The sequence below is a fragment of the Salmo salar genome, chromosome 12, assembly GCF_965601325.2.
Source record: "Salmo salar chromosome 12, fSalSal1, whole genome shotgun sequence".
Classification (NCBI taxonomy): domain Eukaryota; kingdom Metazoa; phylum Chordata; class Actinopteri; order Salmoniformes; family Salmonidae; genus Salmo; species Salmo salar.
The window spans coordinates 77127719-77152166 of record NC_138302.1 but is presented as its reverse complement, the minus strand read 5'-3'; the positions used below and the strand labels follow the sequence as shown (position 1 = coordinate 77152166).

General features: G+C 43.2%; 1 protein-coding gene across 2 annotated transcripts; it reads right to left on the bottom strand.

Moving 5' to 3' along the window:
- Positions 1–3552: 3552 nt before the first annotated feature.
- On the bottom strand, positions 3553–24046 carry LOC106565877 (uncharacterized). Of its 2 annotated transcripts, none has more exons than XM_014133511.3 (8): positions 23782–24046; positions 14309–14428; positions 12698–12939; positions 12512–12613; positions 9515–9635; positions 9364–9416; positions 7368–7517; positions 3553–5327 (listed from the first exon to the last, which is right to left on the bottom strand). In XM_014133511.3, the coding sequence occupies exons 1-8, from the start codon at positions 23867–23869 to the stop codon at positions 5145–5147; spliced, it is 1059 nt and encodes a 352-aa protein (XP_013988986.3). In that variant the 5' UTR covers positions 23870–24046; the 3' UTR covers positions 3553–5144. The 2 variants fall into 2 exon arrangements, with proteins under 2 accessions (XP_013988986.3, XP_013988987.3); XM_014133512.3 differs by having other exon boundaries at positions 12512–12592; positions 23782–24041.
- Between the last annotated feature and the right edge of the window lie 402 nt (positions 24047–24448).

Below are 24448 nucleotides of genomic sequence, written 5' to 3'. Positions count from 1 at the left end.
TTCTGTTCGGGATATGTACGTACGGTCACTGTGAGGATTACATCATCAATGCACTTATTAATGAAGCTGGTAACTGATGTGGTAAATTCCTCAATGCCATCATATGAATCCCAGAACATATTCCAGCCTGTGCTAGTGAAACAGTCCTGTAGGTTAGCATCCGCTTCATTGGACCACTTCCGTATTGAGTGCATCACTGTTACTACCTTTTGAGTTTTTGCTTGTAAGCAGGAATCAGAAGGATAAAGTTATAGTCAGATTTGCCAAATGGAGGGCGAGGGAGAGCTTTGCATGCTCTCTGTTTGTGGAGTAACAGTGATCTAAAGTTTTTTCCAGTGTCTATATGGGTCCACAGAATCAAAAGTGTCAATGTTGCTGCAACACTGTCAGTGATAATTTCTTTGTTTTATTCCTTTTTAGCATCGCCTCCTCCTTCTCCGAGTGTCTGATCCAGGATAATCAATGTGTCCTTCGCCTCGGACTCATTGAAGTAGAAGTTCTCATTCAAATCGATCTTATTTGTATTGCTTTTAAATCTTTTTAATGAATAGCTGTTCTGATGTCCAGAAACTATTTTCAGTCAGAGGAAACAATGGTGGAATCATTATATACAAAATAAGTTACAATCAGTGCAAAGAAAATACACAAGATAGCACAATTAAACGGCTACTATTCCCTCCAGCGCCATTCTTCATTCTGCAGACATCTTTGAATGTTAAACGCCCACACCAGTAGAAATCCAACTTTTCAAGTTGAAAAAGAATGGCCAGATCTTACCCATAATGTTTCACAACAATTTAAGTCAATAAGTTGTTGTTTTTGTCAAAGTATGATATATTTGAGTTTGAAGTGACAAATCTGAACTGCCCACTTCGTGCAAATCCATGTGAAGGCAGTGTCTTTTTCTATGATATGACATACAAATTATTTTCCGCCTACGTTTTGTTACCACCCACCAACGTTGTTTATTAATCAGTAATAGCTGATTAATAACAACATTCCTATTTCTGACTGAGATGAGCTAAACAGCCGTGTGTCCACTTGGCCACCTGAGTCATGGAGCAAATTAAGATTGTGGGTGCAAACTCCTGTTTTTGCAGGTCCACTTTTGTTACCAGAAATGTATCATAATCCATTGGATAAATTGTACATTTTCACTTATTTTTTAGCTTATCTGTATATATACAGTACCATTCAAAAGTTTGGACACACCTACTCATTCAAGGGTTTTTCTTTATTTTTTACTATTTTTCAACATTGTAGAATAATAGTGAAGTAACCAAAAAAGTGTTAAACAAATGAAAATATATTTTATAATTTAGATTATTCAAATAGCCACTCTTTTCATTCTCTCAACCAGCTTCACCTGGAATACTTTCCCAACAGTCTTAAAGGAGTTCCCACATATGCTGAGCACTTGATGGCTGCTTTTCCTTCACTCTGCGGTCAAACTCATCCCAAACCATCTCAATTGGTTTGAGATCGGGTGATTGTGGAGGCCAGGTCATCTGATGCAGCACTCCATTACTCTCCTTCTTTGTCAAATAGTCCTTACACAGCCGGGAGGTGTGTTGGGTCTTTGACATATTGAAAAACAAATGATAGTCCCACTAAGTGCAAACCAGATGGGATGGTGTATCGCTGCAGAATGCTGTGGTAGCCGTGCTGGTTATGTGCGCTTGAATTCTAAATAAATCACTGACAGTGTCACCAGCAAAGCACCACCACACCATCACACCTCCTCTTCCATGCTTCACAGTGGGAATCACACATGTGGAGATAATCCGTTCATCTACTCTGCGTCTCACAAAGACACGGTGGTTGGAACCAAATATCTCAAATTTGGACTCATCAGACCAAAGGACAGATTTCCACAGGTCTAATGCCCATTGCTCGTGTTTCTTGGCCCAAGCAAGTCTTTTCTTCTTATTGGTGTCCTTTAGTAGTGGTTTCTTTGCAGCAATTCGACCATTAAGGTCTGATTCATGCAGTCTCCTCTGAACAGCGATGTTGAGATGTGTCTGTTACTTGAACTCTGTGAAGCATTTATTTGGGCTGCAATCTGAGGTGCAGTTAACTCTAATGAACTTATTCTCTGCAGCAGAGGTAACTCTGGGTCTTCCTTTCATGAGAGCCAGTTTCATCATATTGCTTGATGGTTTTTGAGACTGCACTTGAAGAAACTTTCAAAGTTCTTGACATTTTCCACGTTGACTGACCTTCATGCCTTAAAGTAATGATGGACTGACATTTCTCTTTGCTTTTTTGAGCTGTTCTTGCCATAATATGGACTTGGTATTTTACCAAATAGGGATATTTTCTGTATACCACCCCTACCTTGTCACAACACAACTGATTGGCTCAAATGCATTAAGAAGGAAAGAAATTCCACAAATTAACTTTTAACAAGGCACACCTGTTAATTGTAATGCATTCCAGGTGACTACCTCATGAAGCTGGTTGAGAGAATGCCAAGAGTGTGCAAAGCTGTCATCAAGGCAAAGGATGGCTACTTTGAAGAATCTCAAATATAAAATATATTTTCATTTGTTTAAGACTTTTTTTTCTTACTACATGATACCAAATGTGTTATTTCATAGTTTTGATGTCTTCACTATTATTCTACAATGTAGAAAATAGTAAAACTAAAGAAAAACCCTGGAATGAGTAGGTGTGTCCAAACGTTTGACTGGTACTGTATATAAAAAATAAATATATATGACCATTTTACAAATGGTATGATTGCTTGATATGATAGCATTTTGCAAACCCACTCCCCGTCGCCCTCAGATGAATGGTTTTGACACATAAACTTTTGCTTCACTACACGCTCCACTGCTTTGAATGGGGGAATGTTAGCTATAAACCTCAAGTGTCTATCCAGATAATTAAAATGCACCCGCAAAATAAAATTCAAGGAACTTATAGTTCACATGTCATTTGTGGCGTGCATGATCATGAGCGAAGTCATTGTAGCCTATCATGTGCATCGGCTGACTTGACTTTGCTGTACTGCAGCCGAAGACTCCCAGCAGCCTACCTACCAAATTTTTTACCATGTCCATTACAATGTAGAAATACGCAAATCAGCTATCTTTCAATAGTTATCCATGTTACCGAAGCGTCATCTTATTCTTACTACCTACTTTTAAAGCGGATTCTCGGACGCAATTAATGGAGATAACAGTAGGCAAAGTCAAAGATAGTCCAGTAGTTTCCATCTGTGGCGAAGTTTTCCCTAAATCAATGCTGTACATCAGATGCTGGTCAGTTCCCCAAAGAATACGTTTGTTCTATTTCTGTATGGACTCTGTAGTAACAACCGTTTATATTTTGCACTTTCTAATACTCTACTGATGTTGTTTTATTAAAAATGTCTCTATGACCATAAGCAAACATTTGTGACTGTCATGTGATCATGTCTAGTGTGGTATTGCTAGAAATATGCTTTACATGACTAGAATACACTGTCAGAGTCCAATTGTTTTACATATGTGGGTCAGTTCATCAGGCAATGCTTCTTAATACAGTAAACTGTATGCAGTTTGAAACTTTTTCAATTACTTATTAATAATTTGGTTTATTTAAGCCAAGATCAGATGTTGGATTTGATGAAAGGCCCTAAACAGCTGTAGGAATCATAATAAACTAACATTTTCCTTGTGTGGGGTCTATAAAGAGATGCAAGTTTGTATGTGTGCCATGCTATGTGACATGATCAGGCTAGTGTTACCTGTTCAGGTAGACAAAGAAACAGTAGCAACATTGACACAATCAAAATTGATAGGGCACACAGATATTTCTAACAGAGAAAGTAGGCATATTTACACATGCAGTATTGTATGAAAACAATCAGTCATTCAAAAAACAATAGCTAAAATACATCTTCACTTTCATCCATGTAACTGATGTTTCATGATGAACTGATTTATTAAGGACATAAAAAGTGCCTTTGGAATGTTGAACATGTTACTAGGGGTTTTGTAGATATTTAACGGCAGTGCTTCACCACACAAAACCGACAGGTTATGTCTATTTTCCGGATTTGATAAGATTAGTCTACCTGGTTCAACATTCTCAACGACACAGTGGTGAGTCAGAACAGAAAAAAAACATTTAAACTACAATATAATGTTTGTCATGATGGAAATTGTGACACACTACACTCTTAGTTCTTTGGCTGTCGCATAGGAGAACCCTTTTTGGTTCCAGGTAAAACCCTTTTGGGTGCCATGTAGAACTCTCTGTGGAAAGGGTTCTACATGGAACCCAAAAGGGTTCTACCTTCAAAGGGTTTTCCTATGGCGACAGCTGAAGAACCCTTTTTGGTTCTAGATAGCACCTTTTTTTCTAAGCGTGTAGGCCTACAGAATTATGAAACAAATATATGGCAGCCCATCTCACACAACTATTATGATAGGCCTTGATAAAAGCCAACAGGATTCAACTCTGATCTCTGCACTAGCCAATCATACTGATACCCATTTTAAAGCTGCCTATTCAAATCTCTTCAATGCTTGAAATAGTCTCCATGTATCACTCTTTCTCCGCTTCTGTTACACAAATGTCATTTTTTACCTCAAACAGGAGATTCAAGCAAACGATCACACCAGATCATACAAACAAATCAACCAAGCGATACTTTAAACTATGATGACCCTTTTGGTTCAAATGAGTCCATTTGAGATCTGAAAGACTAAGAACTAGAATATACTGTGCTTCATACTTGAATTTGGAAACAGCAACACAAACTGTCAATTTTGGTGATTTCTTGTTCATTTCTTGCAGTAATTATTGTTTTTGGAATGCAGTCTCTGAACCTGCTGTCCAGTCCCCCAAACTCAGTGTTTAGGCTCCTTCTCTACCACCACTGAAACCTGATAGAGGCCAGTGATCACAATCTCTTCTCTTCACATTACAGGTATCGTCATCATTGTCATAGTCATCATCTTCATCATTGTCATCATCCTGGGAGTCAAGGGTTGCATGGGGTAGGGTGAGGTGGGCTTGGATATTGAATGGGTGTTTAGTGTTAGAGTCTTGTATCCCCAGGTACACTATGAGGGGGGAGGGATTGTGAATGTGGTGATGATGGGGAGCAGGAGGAATGAGATTGGGCGTTGGGGATGTAATTCAGAGTTCGTTCACATCTCAGTGTCAGCAACCGAGGTCTGGGTGGCAGGTTGGCCGTTGTTGGGTGGTGGCTGGCTCTCAGGAAACTCCCCATTGCTGGTGGGCTTCACCAGGGGCTCTTGTGACTGCAGAGGGGCCACAGACACCAGGGTGTTGGCCTGGTTCTCCTCATACACCTGGAAACCCTCTTCAGCCTATGGGCAGAGGAACCATAGAGATTCAGTTAGAGGAACTTTGATGGTAGGTTGGGCTGTGTAATAAGTGTTATTGGGATATAGTGTAGATTTAACTGAAGGAATAATATGTTTTGTATGTTGTTCAGAAAAGCAAACATGTGAACAGTGAGGGAAAAAAGTATTTGATCCCCTGCTAATTTTGTACGTTTGCCAACTGACAAAGAAATTATCAATCTATAATTTTAATGGTAGGTTTATTTGAACAGTAAGAGACAGAATAACAACAAAAAAATCCAGAAAAACACATGTCAAAAATGTTAGAAATTGATTTGCATTTTAATGAGGGAAATCAGTATTTGACCCCCTCTCAATCAGAAAGATTTCTGGCTCCCAGGTGTCTTTTATACAGGTAACGAGCTGAGATTAGGAGCACACTCTTAAAGTGAGTGCTCCTAATCTCAGCTTGTTACCTGTATAAAAGACACCTGTCCACAGAAGCAATCAATCAATCAGATTCCAAGCTCTCCACCATGGCGAAGACCAAAGAGCTCTTCAAGGATGTCAGGGACAAGATTGTAGACCTACACAAGGCTGGAATGGGCTACAAGACCATCGCCAAGCAGCTTGGTGAGAAGGTGACAACAGTTGGTGCGATTATTCGCAAATGGAAGAAACACAAAAGAACTGTCAATCTCCCTCGGCCTGGGGCTCCATGCAAGATCTCACCTCGTGGAGTTGCAATGATCATGAGAACGGTGCGGAATCAGCCCAGAACTACACGGGAGAATCTTGTCAATGATCTCAAGGCAGCTGGGACCATAGTCACCAAGAAAACAATTGGTAACACACTACGCCGTGAAGGACTGAAATCCTGCCGCACCCGCAAGGTCCCTGCTCAAGAAAGCACATATACATGCCTGTCTGAAGTTTGCCAATGAACATCTGAATGATTCAGAGGACAACTGGGTGAAAGTGTTGTGGTCAGATGAGACCAAAATAGAGCTCTTTGGCATCAACTCAACTCTCCGTGTTTGGAGGAGGAGGAATGCTGCCTATGACCCCAAGAACCACCATCCCCTCCGTCAAACATGGAGGTGGAAGCATTATGCTTTGGGGGTGTTTTTCTGCTAAGGGGACATGACAACTTCACCGCATCAAAGGGACAATGGACGGGGCCATGTATCGTCAAATCTTGGGTGAGAACCTCCTTCCCTCAGCCAGGGCATTGAAAATAGGTCGTGGATGGGTATTCCAGCATGACAATGACGCAAAACACACAGCCAAGGCCACAAAGGAGTGGCTCAAGAAGAAGCACATTAAGGTCCTGGAGTGGCCTAGCCAGTCTCCAGACCTTAATCCCATAGAAAATCTGTGGAGGGAGCTGAAGGTTCGAGTTGCCAAACGTCAGCCTCGGAACCTTAATGACTTGGAGAAGATCTGCAAAGAGGAGTGGGACAAAATCCCTCCTAAGATGTGTGCAAACTTGGTGGCCAACTACAAGAAACGTCTGACCTCTGAGGGTTTTGCCACCAAGTACTAAGTCATGTTTTGCAGAGGGGTCAAATACTTATTTCCCTCATTAAAATGCAAATAATTTTATAGCATTTTTGACATGCGTTTTTCTGGATTTTTTGGTTGTTATTCTGTCTCTCACTGTTCAAATAAACCTACCATTAAAATGATGGGCAAACGTACAAAATCAGCAGGGGATCAAATACTTTTTTCCCTCACTGTATATGTGTACTGACGGGAAGGTAAAGTTGAAGGTGAAGCCTGATGACGAGAGGATCAAAAGCAATCACTTTCTCCCTATGATGGAATTTAAACACGAATGGTGGAGACAGGGAGTCCTGTCACTTTTGTCTGAGGTCTTAACTATCTTGGCTGAGGATAGGAATATTTGTGTCAATCAGATGAGGACATTGAGGTTAGTTTATACGATGCCTATGATAAATGATTGTGAAAACAAGACCCACCCAATCTTCCCAGTAAACTGGGTCCTGTACACAGTATTAGTTTGCTATGGGTCTCTCTCACATCATGGCCACTCTGACTCACCAGTCTCGCTCCCTTGGATGGTGGGCGGTGGGTTTTCAGGTAGTAGCCTGCAATGAGAAGAATAGCCAGGAGCAGTCCAGTGAGCAGCAGGGAGACCAGTACCAGCTTGGACTTCTTCCCCCAGCGAGGAACAGCCTCCTCAAAATCAATCTAGAGAGACAAGGAGAGTTATACACATAATAATATAAGGATTTCGGGCTGTACTTTGAAGTTATACCCAATGTGAATTATAGTAGTATGTAATCTGCATTGTCTTGTTTTAGATGGTTTACTGACACTAGGAATAGCAGTGCCCCTGATGCCTCCTTGGATCAGGCTATTTTACCCCCAGACTGTAGAGGATGGATGAATAGCAGTGCCCCTGATGCCTCCTTAGATCAGGCTATTTTACCCCCAGACTGTAGAGGATGGATGAATAGCAGTACCCCTGATGCCTCCTTGGATCAGGCTATTTTACCCCCAGACTGTAGAGGATGGATGAATAGCAGTACCCCTGATGCCTCCTTGGATCAGGCTATTTTACCCCCAGACTGTAGAGGATGGATGAATAGCAGTGCCCCTGATGCCTCCTTGGATCAGGCTATTTTATCCCCAGACAGTAGAGGATGGATGAATAGCAGTGCCACTAATGCCTCCTTGGATCAGGCTATTTTACCCCCAGACTGTAGAGGATGGATGAATAGCAGTGCCCCTGATGCCTCCTTGGATCAGGCTATTTTACCCCCAGACTGTAGAGAATGGATGAATAGCAGTGCCCCTGATGCCTGGGCTAGCATAAAGGTCAAGAGATTCAACTGAGTGGAAAAAGGCCAGAATCTCCCTACACCAGTGTTCCCCAACTGGCAGCCCACAATTTTTTGAATTTTAATTATTGGACATAAAAGACTGTAAAAACACCAGCAAATCAGCTCGAACACATAATAGAGATATATCCCTTTTGGCTGAGGAGGTCTTAAGTATCTTGGCTGAGGTTAGGAATGTTTGTGTCAACCAGATAGGAGATTGAGGTTAGCTTATACGATGCCTATGATGAATGATAGTGAAAACAAGACACCAAAGGAAGGCAGTTCCACATGCTTCTCTCTAAACCAGTATGTGGGTGTGGCCCATATAAAGCTATTTCAGATTGTCATTTTTTATTTTAATTGTTGGACATAAAACACTTTAAAACACCAGCAAATCCAAGTGATTTTCATTTGGGAAATCTGTTCCAAAGTATTCCCATGCATAATTGAGAGATATACAGTATGTGATCGCATACAAATGCAAGCAAGGTTTGAAATGATTATGTTTTAGTCAAATACTATATCTGTTTGGGCTTCTTGCAGTCAATTTGCAGTCTACAAATGATTTGTAATTATGTTCCGGCCCCCTGACCATGAATCTAGTTAATGATCCCTGCCCTACGCCCTTCAGACCAGGGCAGTATCTAAACACAAAGGTGCCGTTGAACTAACTGACCAACATAATGAGAAGATTGTGGACGGGTGCAGCTCACTTAACTGTTTAATGCGGCAGGGCAGAGTTAGGGGGTTTTAAGGATGGGTGTAGGGATGGAGCACAGAGTATGTCTAAAGTCAAAGGGACAACCAGGTTGAATCATGAGAAGGAAACACCCATTCCTCAATCCCACTGGGAACACTCAACCCCATCTCCACCGGGAACATAAATGAATTCCAGCTGACAGGAAAGTGGGGATTATTTCTGTTTGTCATATAGCATCTTCCCAGCAGCTTGGAGCCATGAGTGAGGATTCCTGTCTGGTGGAGGAGTGTCTCACAGTGGTGTTTATCTCAGTGGTTAGATAAGGAGCCGAATCAGCATTGTGGTTTTGCCTCACCTACCACGGTGCACAAATTAAAGCATTTTATTGTGGGTGTGACAGCAATGATCATAATGCCTTTCTCATGAAGTGTATGTGGTGTGAATTATGTGAACGTCATATGTATATGGGGAATTGGAATACTCTAATGAATGGAGAGAAGTGATACTCTACCTTGTCTTTTATGTTGTCATTGTTGAACTTCTCAGCCATTCCTTTTGCATCAGCTGTAAGTAGAGATAAGATGATTTGGTTAATGTTTTTTCAACACCAGACACTCAACAGAATAATCCCACATCATTAAAAAGGAGAAGAGGGAAGCAACCTTCTATGCATTTGCCAGAGATCAGGATTTCATTGGAGTTGTCCTCCTGGTAGACCTCCAGTTTACAATCGTCTCCACACAGGTGCTCCAACACACTCTCAATTTTAGACCTGGTCTCCTCCTGTGGAAATATCAGTTGGATTAATAACACAGCATGTGAATTTGGGGCTGAATCTGGTCATCCTAGTTAACAGAAATGTGTTCACACAGAAATGTGTGAACACAGAAATGTGGTAATATACACTGCTCAAAAAAATAAAGGGAACACTTAAACAACACATCCTAGATCTGAATGAAATAAATAATCTTATTAAATACTTTTTTCTTTACATAGTTGAATGTGCTGAAAACAAAATCACACAAAAATAATCAATGGAAATCCAATTTATCAACCCATGGAGGTCTGGATTTGGAGTCACACTCAAAATTAAAGTGGAAAACCACACTACAGGCTGATCCAACTTTGATGTAATGTCCTTAAAACAAGTCAAAACGAGGCTCAGTAGTGTGTGTGGCCTCCACGTGCCTGTATGACCTCCCTACAACGCCTGGGCATGCTCCTGATGAGGTGGCGGATGGTCTCCTGAGGGATCTCCTCCTAGCCCTGGACTAAAGCATCCGCCAACTCCTGGACAGTCTGTGGTGCAATGTGGCGTTGGTGGATGGAGCGAGACATGATGTCCCAGATGTGCTCAATTGGATTCAGGTCTGGGGAACGGGCGGGCCAGTCCATAGCATCAATGCCTTCCTCTTGCAGGAACTGCTGACACACTCCAGCCACATGAGGTCTAGCATTGCCATGCATTAGGAGGAACCCAGGGCCAACCGCACCAGCATATGGTCTCACAAGGGGTCTGAGGAAGTCATCTCGGCACCTAATGGCAGTCAGGCTACCTCTGGCGAGCACATGGAGGGCTGTGCAGCCCCCCAAAGAAATGCCACCCCACACCATGACTGACCCACCGCCAAACCGGTCATGCTGGAGGATGTTGCAGGCAGCAGAACGTTCTCCACAGCGTCTCCAGACTCTGTCACGTCTGTCATGTGCTCAGTGTGAACCTGCTTTCATCTGTGAAGAGCACAGGGTGCCAGTTGCGAATTTGCCAATCTTGGTGTTCTCTGGCAAATTCCAAACGTCCTGCACGGTGTTGGGCTGTAAGCACAACCCCCACCTGTGGACGTTGGGCCCTCATACCACCCTCATGGAGTCTGTTTCTGACCGTTTGAGCAGACACATGCACATTTGTGGCCTGCTGGAGGTCATTTTGCAGGGTTCTGGCAGTGCTCCTCCTGCTCCTCCTGTTGCTGGGTTGTTGCCCTCCTACGGCCTCCTCCACGTCTCCTGATGTACTGGCCTGTCTCTTGGTAGCGCCTCCATGCTCTGGACACTACGCTGACAGACACAGCAAACCTTCTTGCCACAGCTCGCATTGATGTGCCATCCTGGATGAGCTGCACTACCTGAGCCACTTGTGTGGGTTGTAGACTCCGTCTCATGCTACCACTAGAGTGAAAGCACCGCCAGCATTCAAAAGTGACCAAAACATCAGCCAGGAAGCATAGGAACTGAGAAGTGGTCTGTGGTCTCCACCTGCAGAACCACTCCTTTATTGGGGGTGTCTTGCTTATTGCCTATAATTTCCACCTGTTGTCTATTCCATTTGCACAACAGCATGTGAAATTTATTGTCAATCAGTGTTGCTTCCTAAGTGGACAGTTTGATTTCACAGAAGTGTGATTGACTTGGAGTTGCATTGTGTTGTTTAAGTGTTCCCTTTATTTTTTTGAGCAGTATACATTCTTGTGAATACACAGTTACAACTATGGCTCTTTGGAAATGTACACCACGAAAGGGCCACACCCCCTCCCATATCCCTCTCCCTTAACCCAATAAATGATATCACAACCTTGCAATACTCCACCCTATTTAACATGGTCCAAAAACAGCCACTAGCACTCACAGACGGCTCTGCTCAAACCTTTGATCCCAGCCCCAGATAGGACAGCTGGCTTCGTTACAAAGCTAACGGGCTCTGTGCCAAGGAAACAGGACCGCTCTCAAGGCCTCATCTGCTTCGGCACTCAGAACATGTTCAATACAGTGCATGTAAAGCACATGAATTCTCATCTTTAAGTTGAAAACAGTTTTATTCACGTCTTTCTCAGCTGTTTCTTGATCCCTGATGCAGTCTCTTGGGTCTTCAAACATTTTCAAGATGTTTCCATTATATAATTTTTTCAGTATTTCTTCTTTAGTCATTTGTTCATAATTGAAAAACATATTTTAAAAAACCCATCTACAGTATATATGATCCTCATATAATTGGAAACATACATGGATCTTCACAAATGGGATGTGGTGTCTAACCCAGATGAAGCCAATCAAGTCATAAAGCATAGCCTGGTGTAGGAGTGAGTGTGTCACTGATTACATGCCATGCTGCAGGGGGCTTTCCCATGCAGGCCTAGATTGAGAGGGGGTAGCTAAGTCCCATTCAAGACTCTTACACATGCCTCTTGATGTGTGATATCACCAAGGTATCCTTTATTTCAGGGCACCATTTAATACAATTTTATCTCGACTGAGATCAGAGGGGCTGGAGCTCCAGACGGCAGGCAGCCTGGCAGACAGACACAGTTGAGGAACGTGAGACGCCCCTATCCCTTCACTTCCCTGGCCGGCTCAGAGCAGAATTCCTGTTAGCCCAGCAGCCATTGCCCCAAGACGCTGAGGAATCCCTTTGATACACACGCTACAGCAGCATCCCCACCACCTCCTTCCCACCTTTCACACCAAAACTTTGAACACGTTCTTCCCTCTCCTTCCCTCTGTGTGTGTGTGTGTGTGTGTGTGTGTGTGTGTGTGTGTGTGTGTGTGTGTGTGTGTGTGTGTGTGTGTGTGTGTGTGTGTGTGTGTGTGTGTGTGTGTGTGTGTGTGTGTGTGTGTGTGTGTGTGTGTGTGTGTGTGTGTGTGCACGTGGTGTGCTCATTACTTACACAGCTGGATGAGGCCTTGAGTTTCAGATTCACTGCATCTCTGTCCTGGACAGCTTCTTTATCAACACACATCACATCAGCCTGTAGAGAGAGACCAGACCACTTCAGTTAGACTAGAGTGTGTATCGTTCATTCTGAACTTTGATTGGCGATTTGGATGGCATTGTCACTGAACTCGAGGCTCACCTCTGGGATGAGCACAGTGTCACTGGATTGGGAGGTCTGAAACTGCTGGGGAGCCTGGGTCTCCTGGTCATCATCTGGGTCTGTGATTCCTGCTTCACCAGCCTCCACTGTGGCCTCCATGTCTGTGGTCTCTAATACCCCCTTGGTGACTGGAGTCGCTGTGGTGTCATGTAAGACGACTGACAGATCCAGGCCAGGAATACTGGGCAATACAATGATCTGGACTTGGGGTTTATCTGCTTCTGAAAAGAAGAGAAAAGAAAAGTATCTTTCTTAGTGTTTTATGTCCAGTCAGAGGCATCATGACCATAGGGGTCACAGGGGCACGTGCCCCCTCAGATTTTATTATTATTTTTGTTGTTGTTGTTTCTCTGTAATACTACTAGCCACCTAGCAATTTTATTAAGTTGTCTTTAGCTAGGCCAGAGAGGTTCCCAATTTCCCAACCACATAACTAGCTAACCAAGAAGCCATTTCAGGCTATCAAGCATAAAATAACCACCAGTCAGGAGGATACAGACAGCTCAAGAGGTACAGTTGAAGTCGGAAGTTTACATACACCTTAGCCAAATACATTTAAACTCAGTTTGTCACAATTCCTGACATTTAATCCTTGTAAAAATTCCCGGTCTTATGTCAGTTAGCTTCCCCACTTTATTTTAATAATTTGAAATGTCAGAATAATAGTAGAGATAATTATTTATTTCAGCTTTTATTTCTTTCATATTTGTAACATGTCCTAACCGACTTCCCAAAACTATAGTTTGTTAACAAGAAATTTGTGGAGTGGTTGAAAAACGAGTTTTAATCACTCCAACCTAAGTGTATGTAAACTTCTGACTTCAACTGTATGCTTAGATATGCAGAAAAATATACATATTTTTAAATAGAATTAAGCATAATGATTATGGCTCTAGATTGCAAAATTCTCCAACTTCCGGAGGGGGGGCAAGGACCACCCCCGAGACATCCTCATGTACTGTCACAGGTGTAGCCATGTTGAATAGACCAAAACGCAGCCGGGATATGTATGCTCATCTTTAATTATATTTGAATAAAGTGAACACAGGAAACCAATAAACAAAAACGACTAGTAACAGTTTCACATGCTGAACAGACAGCAATGCAAAAGATAACTACCCACAACCTACCAAACAAACACACACCCCTATATAGGACTATCAATCAGAGGCAACTAGAAACACCTGCCTCCAATTGAGAGTCCAGCACCCAAACCTAAACATAGAAAACCTAAACTAGACAGAATGCAGAAATACAACCTAGAACATACTAACCTAGAACATACACACAAAACCCAGGAACACATAAATCAAACACCCCTCTATAACACACACAAAACCCCCACCATACAAAACAAACATCCCTCTGCCACATCCTGACCAAAATACTAAACAACTACTCCCTCTGCTGGTCAGGACGTGACATGTACTTTGTGTCCCCACAGATTTCTGAGGTGCATTGCGCCCCTGTGTCCACTTGATTTAAAACATTTATGACAAAAGCTGATAGGATGAGCCTAGGACGGTATATTAATACAGCAACACCAATAGTGGCTCTGTGGAGATCATCTCTAATGGATCCATTTCTTACCTTCTTCTGCCAGTTGTGTGGTGTCAATGTCATCTCCACGAATTAATTCAGCAACATCCACTGGCTGTGTGGGCCCAGTGACAACATCTGATTCACTCTTATCTTGTGCAACTGCACCACCTGGAAGAGAACAACAAAGGGCTAACTTGCACTATAACACTTGCATGCCAGCACGTACTGTAGAAACCATGACAACTTTGTCACAGCAGTGATGTCCCTTTCTGAAAGAGTTTTCTACCTCACTAAGCTTAATAGCTGCTATTCTCATTTACACCAAGCTACATGGTCATTTGTCTGGACCTTTATATGACATTGTCATTCTGTGCTATGTTCAACTGATCCCACACCTGTGTCCAGGTCTACAGCAACACATTAATAGACAGTGTGCAAACTGACTTGACTTAGCACTTAGACTCACAGGACTGATAGCAATCCTGCCACACCCATATAGTCTGGTATTACTAGTGATCCCAGGGGGGAGATCTCATTGGATGTGAATGTAATCTTGACTGAGGTGTTTGTGTTGGAGCTATGCAGTCCGTCTCTAATAGGTTCCAGGGCCTGACCTGAAATCAATTAGGCCCCATGCAGCACTAAGGAAGGGACTGTAATTAATAGCCCAACTGTGGGGTAACTCCTCAGCTCAGCCTGTGCAAATAAATGTTCTTGTCCCCGCCTGCAAGGGGGCCTGACCCCTGACACACTCCCGCTGGGATGGTGGGTACAAGCCCCCCAGGGGAAATCTCTCTCTGGTCTAATGACAGACATTATGGGAGCTATGCAGCAAGCACACTGGCTTTAATACATGGGCCTCTGGGTCATTTACTCTTTAAAGTCTTAGTATGTGCATCCATTTCCTCATACCTAGGACCGATGGATGTGATTCTTTCTTCCTCCTTCATAGCTACTTATGTGGATAAAAATAATAACTGCACAGACTTTCACGCTCTCAAAAACAATCTTGTAATTTCAGTGCTCAACTATCAGAAGACTGTAAAGTCTTTCATTGCCAGGTGTCATGCAATAAGAGAGATGCTGCTCAATGCTAAGAGGGTAAGGATTTCTCCCCAGTGTGTGATTATAACACCCATTTATCCTCCAACAGGGTGAAGTCATACTGTGTATGTAAGCCTCTTGTGCCCGTATGTGCCTGTAAGTGGGTGCTTTGACTGGGCGTCTTGATAGACCACTGATACCCTTACTTGGGTATGGCCATGTCTTTTAGACTGATGGGCTTTGGTACTGACACCATCTCAGTCCCAGCTCTCACATGCAAATAAGTAATGGGAGAGCTGTGCCTCCCAACAACAGTTCAGACTCATTAGTCAGTGGGATACACAACATAAAGTCATCTAGGTGAATTAAGTTTCCATCTAGCTAGCCTGTTAAACAGCCGAACGCCCTGCTGAAATATACTGCTGCTTTACTAAAACTGTTGGTGCACAGTGATGTCGAAACCCTAATTTGATTTAAAAAAAATAGCCATAGTTCTACCTATCAGGCCCTCTGAGGTAAAAGCTTGTTTTACACAATGTGATGTGTCATTTTATCTTTTCAAGTGAGTTACTATGGTGGTGGGTTGAATCAAGTTCAAAACTTATAATGTAGTTTGTCATATTGTTTTCTAGTCTTGTCAGCAACTATATTTCATGTGGGCAGTGCTAATGCAGTGCCTACCATACAGGGCAGTGAATGTTTAATAAACTAAACTGGGCAAAGATCTTGCTGCTATGAAATATCTTAATAAGCTGTGCGTCTGACTCCCTTTTTCCTGAGATTGAACATATTTACTGAGATACTTATGGCAACGAAGAAAGCTCTGCAATCGTTTGCCCCCCGTAGCCTTCTCCTCTAACACAACTGCATTACCTCATCCACGAGGCTTTGCCATAATTCTGTAAATCTCATTAAGACTCTCTCCTCCCTCCCTGCCTTTTCCCCATGCAGTTAAACAATGTTGTTTTCTGGTTAAACCCACAGAAGCTTTGTCCAAGACAGAACTGAATGTTGCATAATTGGGCTGGGTTTGGATAAGCTACTGTATCACCAGGTTGGACATTTCCGACTGTCTTTCCACCCTGTTTGTTTGTGGAATTTAACTTTTATAGTCAGTTGTTGCAGCATGCTAAATGCAGTGTGCTGCATTGATTGGACTTGCTAAATCAGTATAACGAGCAAGTGCCACAAGTGCGAAACAGTCAGCGTGCCATGTAAACAGGTGGGTCAACAGTACTGAAGGAGGTCTCACACTGATATACTTAGACTAGCAACTGTTGGTTATAGCTGTCACTTGTGTTTGGTTTGTCCTGCAATTTTGTGACAATTTAATTGTGTTTACGAGCTACCTCTCTGTCATTGTAAATAATTTATGTGCGCATTGCTACCAGCTCTGTTTTAGGTATATAACAGCCCACAGAGCCAGCCAACCCGCGTCTATTTACCAAGAGAGTTTTCATCTGTATTTTTTTGTAGCTGTCTATATACCACCACAAACTGATGCTGGCACTAAAACCGTACTCAATGAGCTGTATACGGCCATAAGCAAACAGGAAAATGCTCCAGAGGCGGCGCTTCTAGTGGCCGAGGACTTTAATGCACCACTGACTCGGGCGATAAGAAAGTGGTCAGATGAAGCAGATGCTAAGCTAAAGGACTGTTGTGCCAGCACAGACTGGAATATGTTCTGGGATTCTTCCGATGGCATTGTGGAGTACACCACATCAGTCACAGGCTTCATCAATAAGTGACGTCATCCACATAGTGACGTACATAGATACCCCAACCAGAAACCATGGATGACAGGCAACATCCACACTGAGCTAAAGGGTAGAGCTTCCGCTTTCAAGGAGTGGGACTCTTACCCGGAAGCTTTTAAGAAATTCCGCTATGCCCTCCAACAAACCATCACACAAGAAAAAGCATCTATACAGGACTAAGATGGAATCGTACTACACCGCCTCCGACGCTCGTCGAATGTGGCAGGGCTTGCAAACTATTACAGACTACAAAGGGAAGCACAGCCCCGAGCTGCCCAGTGACACAAGCCTACCAGACAAGATAAATAACTTCTATGCTTGCTTTGAGGCAAGTAACACTGAAGCATGCATGAGAGCATCAGCTGTTCCGGACGACTGTGTGATCATGCTCTCCGTAGCCTATGTGAGTAAGACCTTTAAACAGGTCAACATTCACAAGGACGCAGGGCCAGACGGATTACCAGGACGTGTACTCCGAACATGCGCTGACCAACTGGCAAGTGTCTTCACTGACATTTTCAACCTGTCCCTGACTGAGTCTGTAAAACCAACATGTTTCAAGCAGACCACCATAGTCCCTGTGCCCAACAACACCAAGGTAGCATGCCTAAATGACTACCGACCCATAGCACTCACATCTGTAGCCATGAAGTGCTTTGAAAGGCTGGTCATGGCTCACATCTACACCATTATCTCAGAAACCCTAGACCCCCTAATTTGCATACTGCCCAAACAGATCCACAGATGATGCAATCTCTATTGCACTCAACACTGCCCTTTCCCACCTGGACAAAAAGAACACCTATGTGAGAATGCTATTCATTGACTACAGCTCAGCGTTCAACACCATAGTGCCCACAAAGCTCATCACTAAGCTAAGGACCCTGGGACTAAACAACTCCCTCTGCAACTGGACCCTGGACTTCCTGACAGGCCGCCACCAGGTAGTAAGGGTAGGTAACAACACATCCGCCACGCTGACCCTCAACACAGGGGACCCTCAGGGGTGCATGCTCAGTCCCCTCCTGTACTCCCTGTTCACTCCCAATTACCTTGACTAACCGGTGCCCCTGCACATTGACTCTGTACCGGTACCCGGTACAGAGTATATAGCCTGTATATAGCCTCGCTATTGTTATTTTATTGCTGCTGTTTAATTATTTGTTACTTATCTATTTTTTACTTAACAACATCTTGAAAACAAACTCACTCTCCATCATCCGAGTCTGACCTGATTCACGTAACTGTTTTTTTTTACTTGATAGCCAATTAGATGAGGAGGCCGAGGCGGGCTGCCGCCGGTACCGCTGAGAAATAGGCTAATTAGATCCATGAAAACTAGTCTGACTACTCATCTTCTACCCATGTAGATGTAGACAACACAAACACTTTGCTTGCTACATGTGGTAAATAAAAAGCAGGGTTACTGTCATAGGTATTTATAAAAAATAGACATAGGTGGGAGATGACAGGCACATGAGGCCCCAGAGTTCGTCCCACACCCTCAATGTCCCTCCACGGTGTTTACGCTATGCCAGTACATAGCAGTCATCTCATCGTTACCAGACATGGTAACGGCAAGGAACATTTGAACACCATTTTGCTTCATTTTGATTTGCTTTTTAAGGGCTCCATGTTTTATGACATTATATGGTGGTTAATGTTAAGTTCAGTCAACTGGTGGTGCGATTTGATATAGTTGTTAGTCATCACCGATGATTCTCACTATATGGGAATGGGGAAGTGTAAATAACCTTTAGCATAGCTGTGGAGCACACAGTAGGGCCAGTAAGTAGTCATCCCCTTTGGTTTGTGTTGTAATGGATACAGTGGGTATTGTGGGGTGAGCTGCCATGCCGCTCAGAGCAGGAGGTTAGCAATCAGACAGAACACTTCCTCTGATTCTCACAGGATGACCTCTCCTTTGCCCTCTACCCAGGAACCACAGCTATAGCTAACCTGTCTATGATTTACTGCATCCATTCCTTATATTGAGACCCCCTTTGTCTCTCACCCCTCTCTTTATTCTTCTTACCTATTCTTTATGTGTTGCATGGAGCACTAATGTGAAGCCCTGAACCATGTTACTTAACCCCCTCAGCCCCCCCCCCCCCCCCCCCCCCCCCTATAGCCACTCCGCTCCAGATGTTATTCCAACGGCCTCGACTGCCCTGCACTCTGAGATTTTTCCAGCAGATGGTCAGATTGACAGGTCTGGATATCCTCCGGCTTTCACTCGTCTCAAGGGAGTTCTGGATGGGGGAATGCCGGCAGCAGCCTTGGAGGAGAACAAGCCAGCTAAACGTATAGGCAACCCCCCATCTGTTCCACCCACCCTCCTCCAGTTGTGGACATCTAATCCCCAGGATCTACAGAGGTGAGAAGTATATGCTTTCACCAGACGCATCCCTCCCATGCAACGCAACACGTCATGCCCACAGTCAGAGCTGGGTAGTGGCTCTGCCCATGGTCAGCAACAGACAACCAGACTGGCCCATACAGTAGGATACTCCTCTCTGCTGCTGGAGGGGCAGAGTAGGCTTTGGACTGTGACACAGGGCTTAGTGAGGTGATAATGGTCTGCAGGCACGAGTGGACCACCATTCTCACATAGTGTGCAATGGTAACCACATGAGATAGTGTTTGCATAAGGAGAGCCAAACACACAAACTCTAAAACAAACTCTGCTTTAGCCAAAACCTTTTTTTTCCACAGCTAAATTAATGTCTTTAAAATAAGGGAGTCTCCTCTATACAAGACAGGTTCTATAAACTGGACTGACATATCTATTTTTTTTGCATCAGCGATATATGTTTGGAATGTTCCTCACAATCCTCCAGCAGGATCTGTGTGAAGGGTGGCTCAGTGAGGAATGAGATGGGTGTGTGGGAGAAGGGGCACCGGGTGATACTGCGTGTCAGACCCTCATTATAACCCACCCATGTCTGTCATAACACCCCTCTGACACCCTCCATGTATAGTTATCTGTACACAGTGCCACCAAAGCACAAGGCCAGGGTAACATTCTCAGGAAACAATTTATTTTCTTCCACGGTGATTATAAGGTTCTCCCTCCCTTTTGTGTTCAGTTTTGAAGTCCTGTTCTCACTAATAGTTACAATGCTGAATGAAACCTCACTCTACTGGCAATTCTAGCCACTCTTCAGATTTCTCTTGTGTATGATTCTATGATTCTATAGTACAACTCTCCTAGTACAACTGAGGAATTTCCATCTGAAAGTGCCGCTTTTAGTGGCTGAGGAATGGAACATTGGACCTCAGTCCCTCGGGAGGGGAACACAGTATTGCAACTCTAGATTCCTGACCTGCTATCTTAAACTCTGTCTCTGTCACAGAACCAGCCCAACCCTCTTTTCCCTGGCATTAAACCCAGAAAGAGGATGGAGGATCTCATGTTTTTAATCAAGCTCCAGTGCTGCACCCATGGCTGCCCAGAAGCTCTCATCCCACCCTGGGGCTACGACAGCCAAGTGCTGGGGACTTCAGTCAGAAGCTCTCATCCCACCCTGGGGCTATGATAGCCAAGTGCTGGGGACTTCAATCAGGCTCATCTGTTTCTACTTGTGAATGTATTTCACTTTACAGATTGTCTGTTACAGTTTCACTGCTATATACATTGCCTTAACTGTTCCTGTCCGGGAGGAGTAAATCAGTAAAAGTTTGGACATTGATTCAGTGCAGAGAGAATTACAAGGAGATTTCAAATCTCCTGCAGACAAATTACTACCATGCCTCTGGAGGTGGTATTGAATAACAGCCATGTCCAGATTAAACTAGACAATATCAAGACACTAAACTGGAAACGTAGACTGGCCCTCAACAAAAAACAGAATGTCTTTCTATTTAGAATGATACATTTCTTATCTAATGTTAAGTATCCATGTTTATTCTGCTTATCACCACAGATAGTAAAGGAAAGACATGGACATGTCCACTCTCCCACACAGTTATAAAACAGACTACAAAAATGTAACGATCAACTTGAAACAGTGTGATTTAGCAATCTTACAGAAACTAATATTAATTTATCCTTTATTTAACTAGGCAACTCAGTTAAAGAACAAATTCTTATTTACAATGACGGCCTACCCCAGCCAAACCCAGACAACGCTGGGCCAATTGTGCACCTCCCTATGGGACTCCCAATCACAGCCAGATGTGATGCAGCCTGGATTCAAACCAGGTACTGTAGTGATCCATCTTGCACTGAGATGTAGTGCCTTAGACAGCTGTGCCACTCAGGAGCACAAATAGGATGACCTATCCTTCTTCAGGCCTTATAAGATACAAAATAAATGTTCCTCTTCCACAGGTGCTGGACTTGGACTGGGTTTTCAGCCATGCCCTGGACATAATGGGATTTACTTTATGGGAGGAGTGGCTTCTTTGTTGGACATGTTCCTGTGTCAGTGTTCAGTAGATGTTGCTAAAACAATATCTATGATTCACATAATTACAGGTCCTGAGGTCAGGTCGAGTTCCCTCTGAAACTAGTAAGCCTCCTAAAACCAGGGAAAAGCATATGGCTTAAATCCTTTGTAGTGTGTTTATAAACACAACCTCTCGAAATGTTAGAAACTTCACTTGAGAACACTAGGTGGTTCTTCTCCAATTGTGATTCATGCATGTGGCAGGTAGACTAGTGGTTGGGCCAATAACTGAAACGTTGCTGGTTTGAATCCCTGAGCTGACTAGGTGAAAAAGCTGTCAATGTGTCATTGAGCAAGGCATTTAACCCTCGTTTCTCTGGCTAAGAGTGTCAGCTAAATTACTCAAATGTAAACATGTACATTTACTCTCATCATGTGATGCTGAAATGAGATCCATTTATACTAGGTTTTGTTAAATTTAACTTTTAGAGGTGACTTTAAAAAGTTACAATTGCATTCACTTTTGAGTGCCACAGTATGTTAGTAGTTCCCCTCATTCTGCTGTTTGGCTATAGCTCTTGAATCCATTCTCCACACCCATCTCTGACAAGCCCCTCCACCTTAACTACTGTACTGCAGCTATGCCAACATCTGTCTTTTAGCTCTGACTTAATCCACAGTACTACAGTAATTCTGCACAGTGCTTACATAATACAGCCCTCTCCCAGATTTCTAAAGTTGACCGGAGCATCCGGCGATAAAACAAATGGTATACAGTAAGTTGGACTTTGATTGAAAGCAGAAGTACTTGCCTCTTCTCGGGAAATAGACTTTAAGCAAACTATAGACTGTTTTGTTGTTTTCCCTCCATTTCTCCCTCTTGCTTCTCCCGTTGCTTTACCACCTCTTGCGCCCATGCATTCTCCCTCCTACTGTTTAGGATAACTGTGAGGCATTCTGCTACCATTCATTTTTGTCAGCTAGCTTGGCATGGCGTTGTAATGTCCAGCTTTTCAGTGAATGGTAAATTATATTAAACATGTGTCCACACATTCTTCAGATTCAAGATTCTCTTAAGATATATGGAAACATAACATTTTTACTTTTCAACATTAATCTACATACATGTGTTCCTCAGATCATAGCAGAACCAGCTGCCTTCTACTTATAGGAATATATTTGTGCTTCCAATACCAATTACATCATTTGTAATAAATCTAATAAACCTTGCATTACTTTCAGATTAAGCAATTTACTATGTCAATGTTTCTTCTCACACCACAGCAAAAGACTAATGCAATTAGGGAGAACATAAATAACTGCTATTGTTGTAATGTTAATTGATGTGCAGTTTGGTGTTGTGGGCAGAACAAATACAAATGTTTTGAGTTAACTTTCTGGGCTCCCAAGTGGCGCAGTGGTCTAAGACACTGCATCTCAGTGCTATGAAGTGGCACTACAGAAAACCTGGTTTGAATCCACACTGTAGTCTCTTCTGGAAATGTGTTAGATCAGATGGAGATGGCAGGAAAAACCTCCCAATTGTGTACTTAATCCTCTCATCAGGCATGTGTTTATGGTCCAGACAATAGCTGCTATTCTGCCAAGACTAGTTGATACTCTAGGTGAACACAAAGAGAGTCTCTAATTGACATAATTTTACCCCTGGGTGCCTTTTTACAGCCCCTGCTGTATCAACACAAGCACAACTCCCACTCACATTTTATACCCAACAGTTCCTCAATCAACTTCCATCCTCCCCTCCCCACCCACCCCATACATCCACACACAGCCATCTGCTAATTATAAACACACACAGCTCTCTCCCATGTATAGTACAACATTGGCATACAGTCAATCAAATAGCAGACATTGCAGTACAGCAAGTCAGCCCTGGGGCCTTGAAAGGGTCACATTGTTGAGAAGTAGTATAATTTGGAGAGAAAGTTCCCATAGGCAATAAATAGGCACAGGTTATGCATGCAAGATTCAGCTGCACCATGACTGTAGGCTTCATATTCAAATTAGCCCATTTGTTTGCTACATTATGCTCCAAAGTAACTTTTCCCTCTCAGAATCATGGGGGGGGGGGGAAATTTCATGAAGTTATCCTGCATTTATAAATTATTACACACTGCTAAAGCATGGGTTTATTTTCATGAAAGTGAAAATCATGTTGATACCGTTGTATAAAGTTAATAACATGAAAATCTCTGTGTTCAGTCAGAGACAACCCCTGACCCCTCCCCTGACCCCTCCCCTGACCCCTCCCATGCTTTCTTTCAAGTTCAGCTTGAGGAGTCTGGATGTATGAGTTTTTACTTACCGTGAAAGAGGGTGGTGATGAGAAGCAAAGTGAATGCCAGCATTTTGTGGGTCTCATTCATTCTCTGTGTGGATGCTGCTACTGCCATTCTCCTCCTGTTTGTGTGAGCGTCCAGCGTGTGTGAGCGTCCAGGGTGTGTGAGCGAGAGAGAAAGGGAGCACCAGTGGACCAGACCAGTTTAGGATTTCCTCTTACCGTGAGTGGGACGGGACGGATAAAGTGCCACTTGTGCTCTGGGACTTTTATATGGCTGCACTCCCTCGCTGAGGCCCAACCCCACACCCCTTCTCTCACTGGTTACTTTAATCCTTCCTCTGTGGCCCCGCCCTACTGGGTGGATGGGGAAAGAGAAGGAGCATGGCAGAAGGGGGGAAAAGAGAAAGAAGAAAATAATGGACTTGTGTTGGGATTCTAAACTTGTGTTTGGTGTATAGTTGAATGTAGTTTGAAAATAGTTCTGCAGAAATCTTCCAATATTTCTGAGTAGTTTTATTTTGTTGACCTGTATTATATAGATTATGTTGGTTAATTAATAACTTCAAAGTTACAATGCCTGTCATAAAATGAAACATCCAGCATCATCAGTGGTTATAACGTAACATCTATTGTTCATAGTGGAGATGTTCACAGTTAGAGTCTAATTCTGTTGTGGACTCCTGAAAGGCTT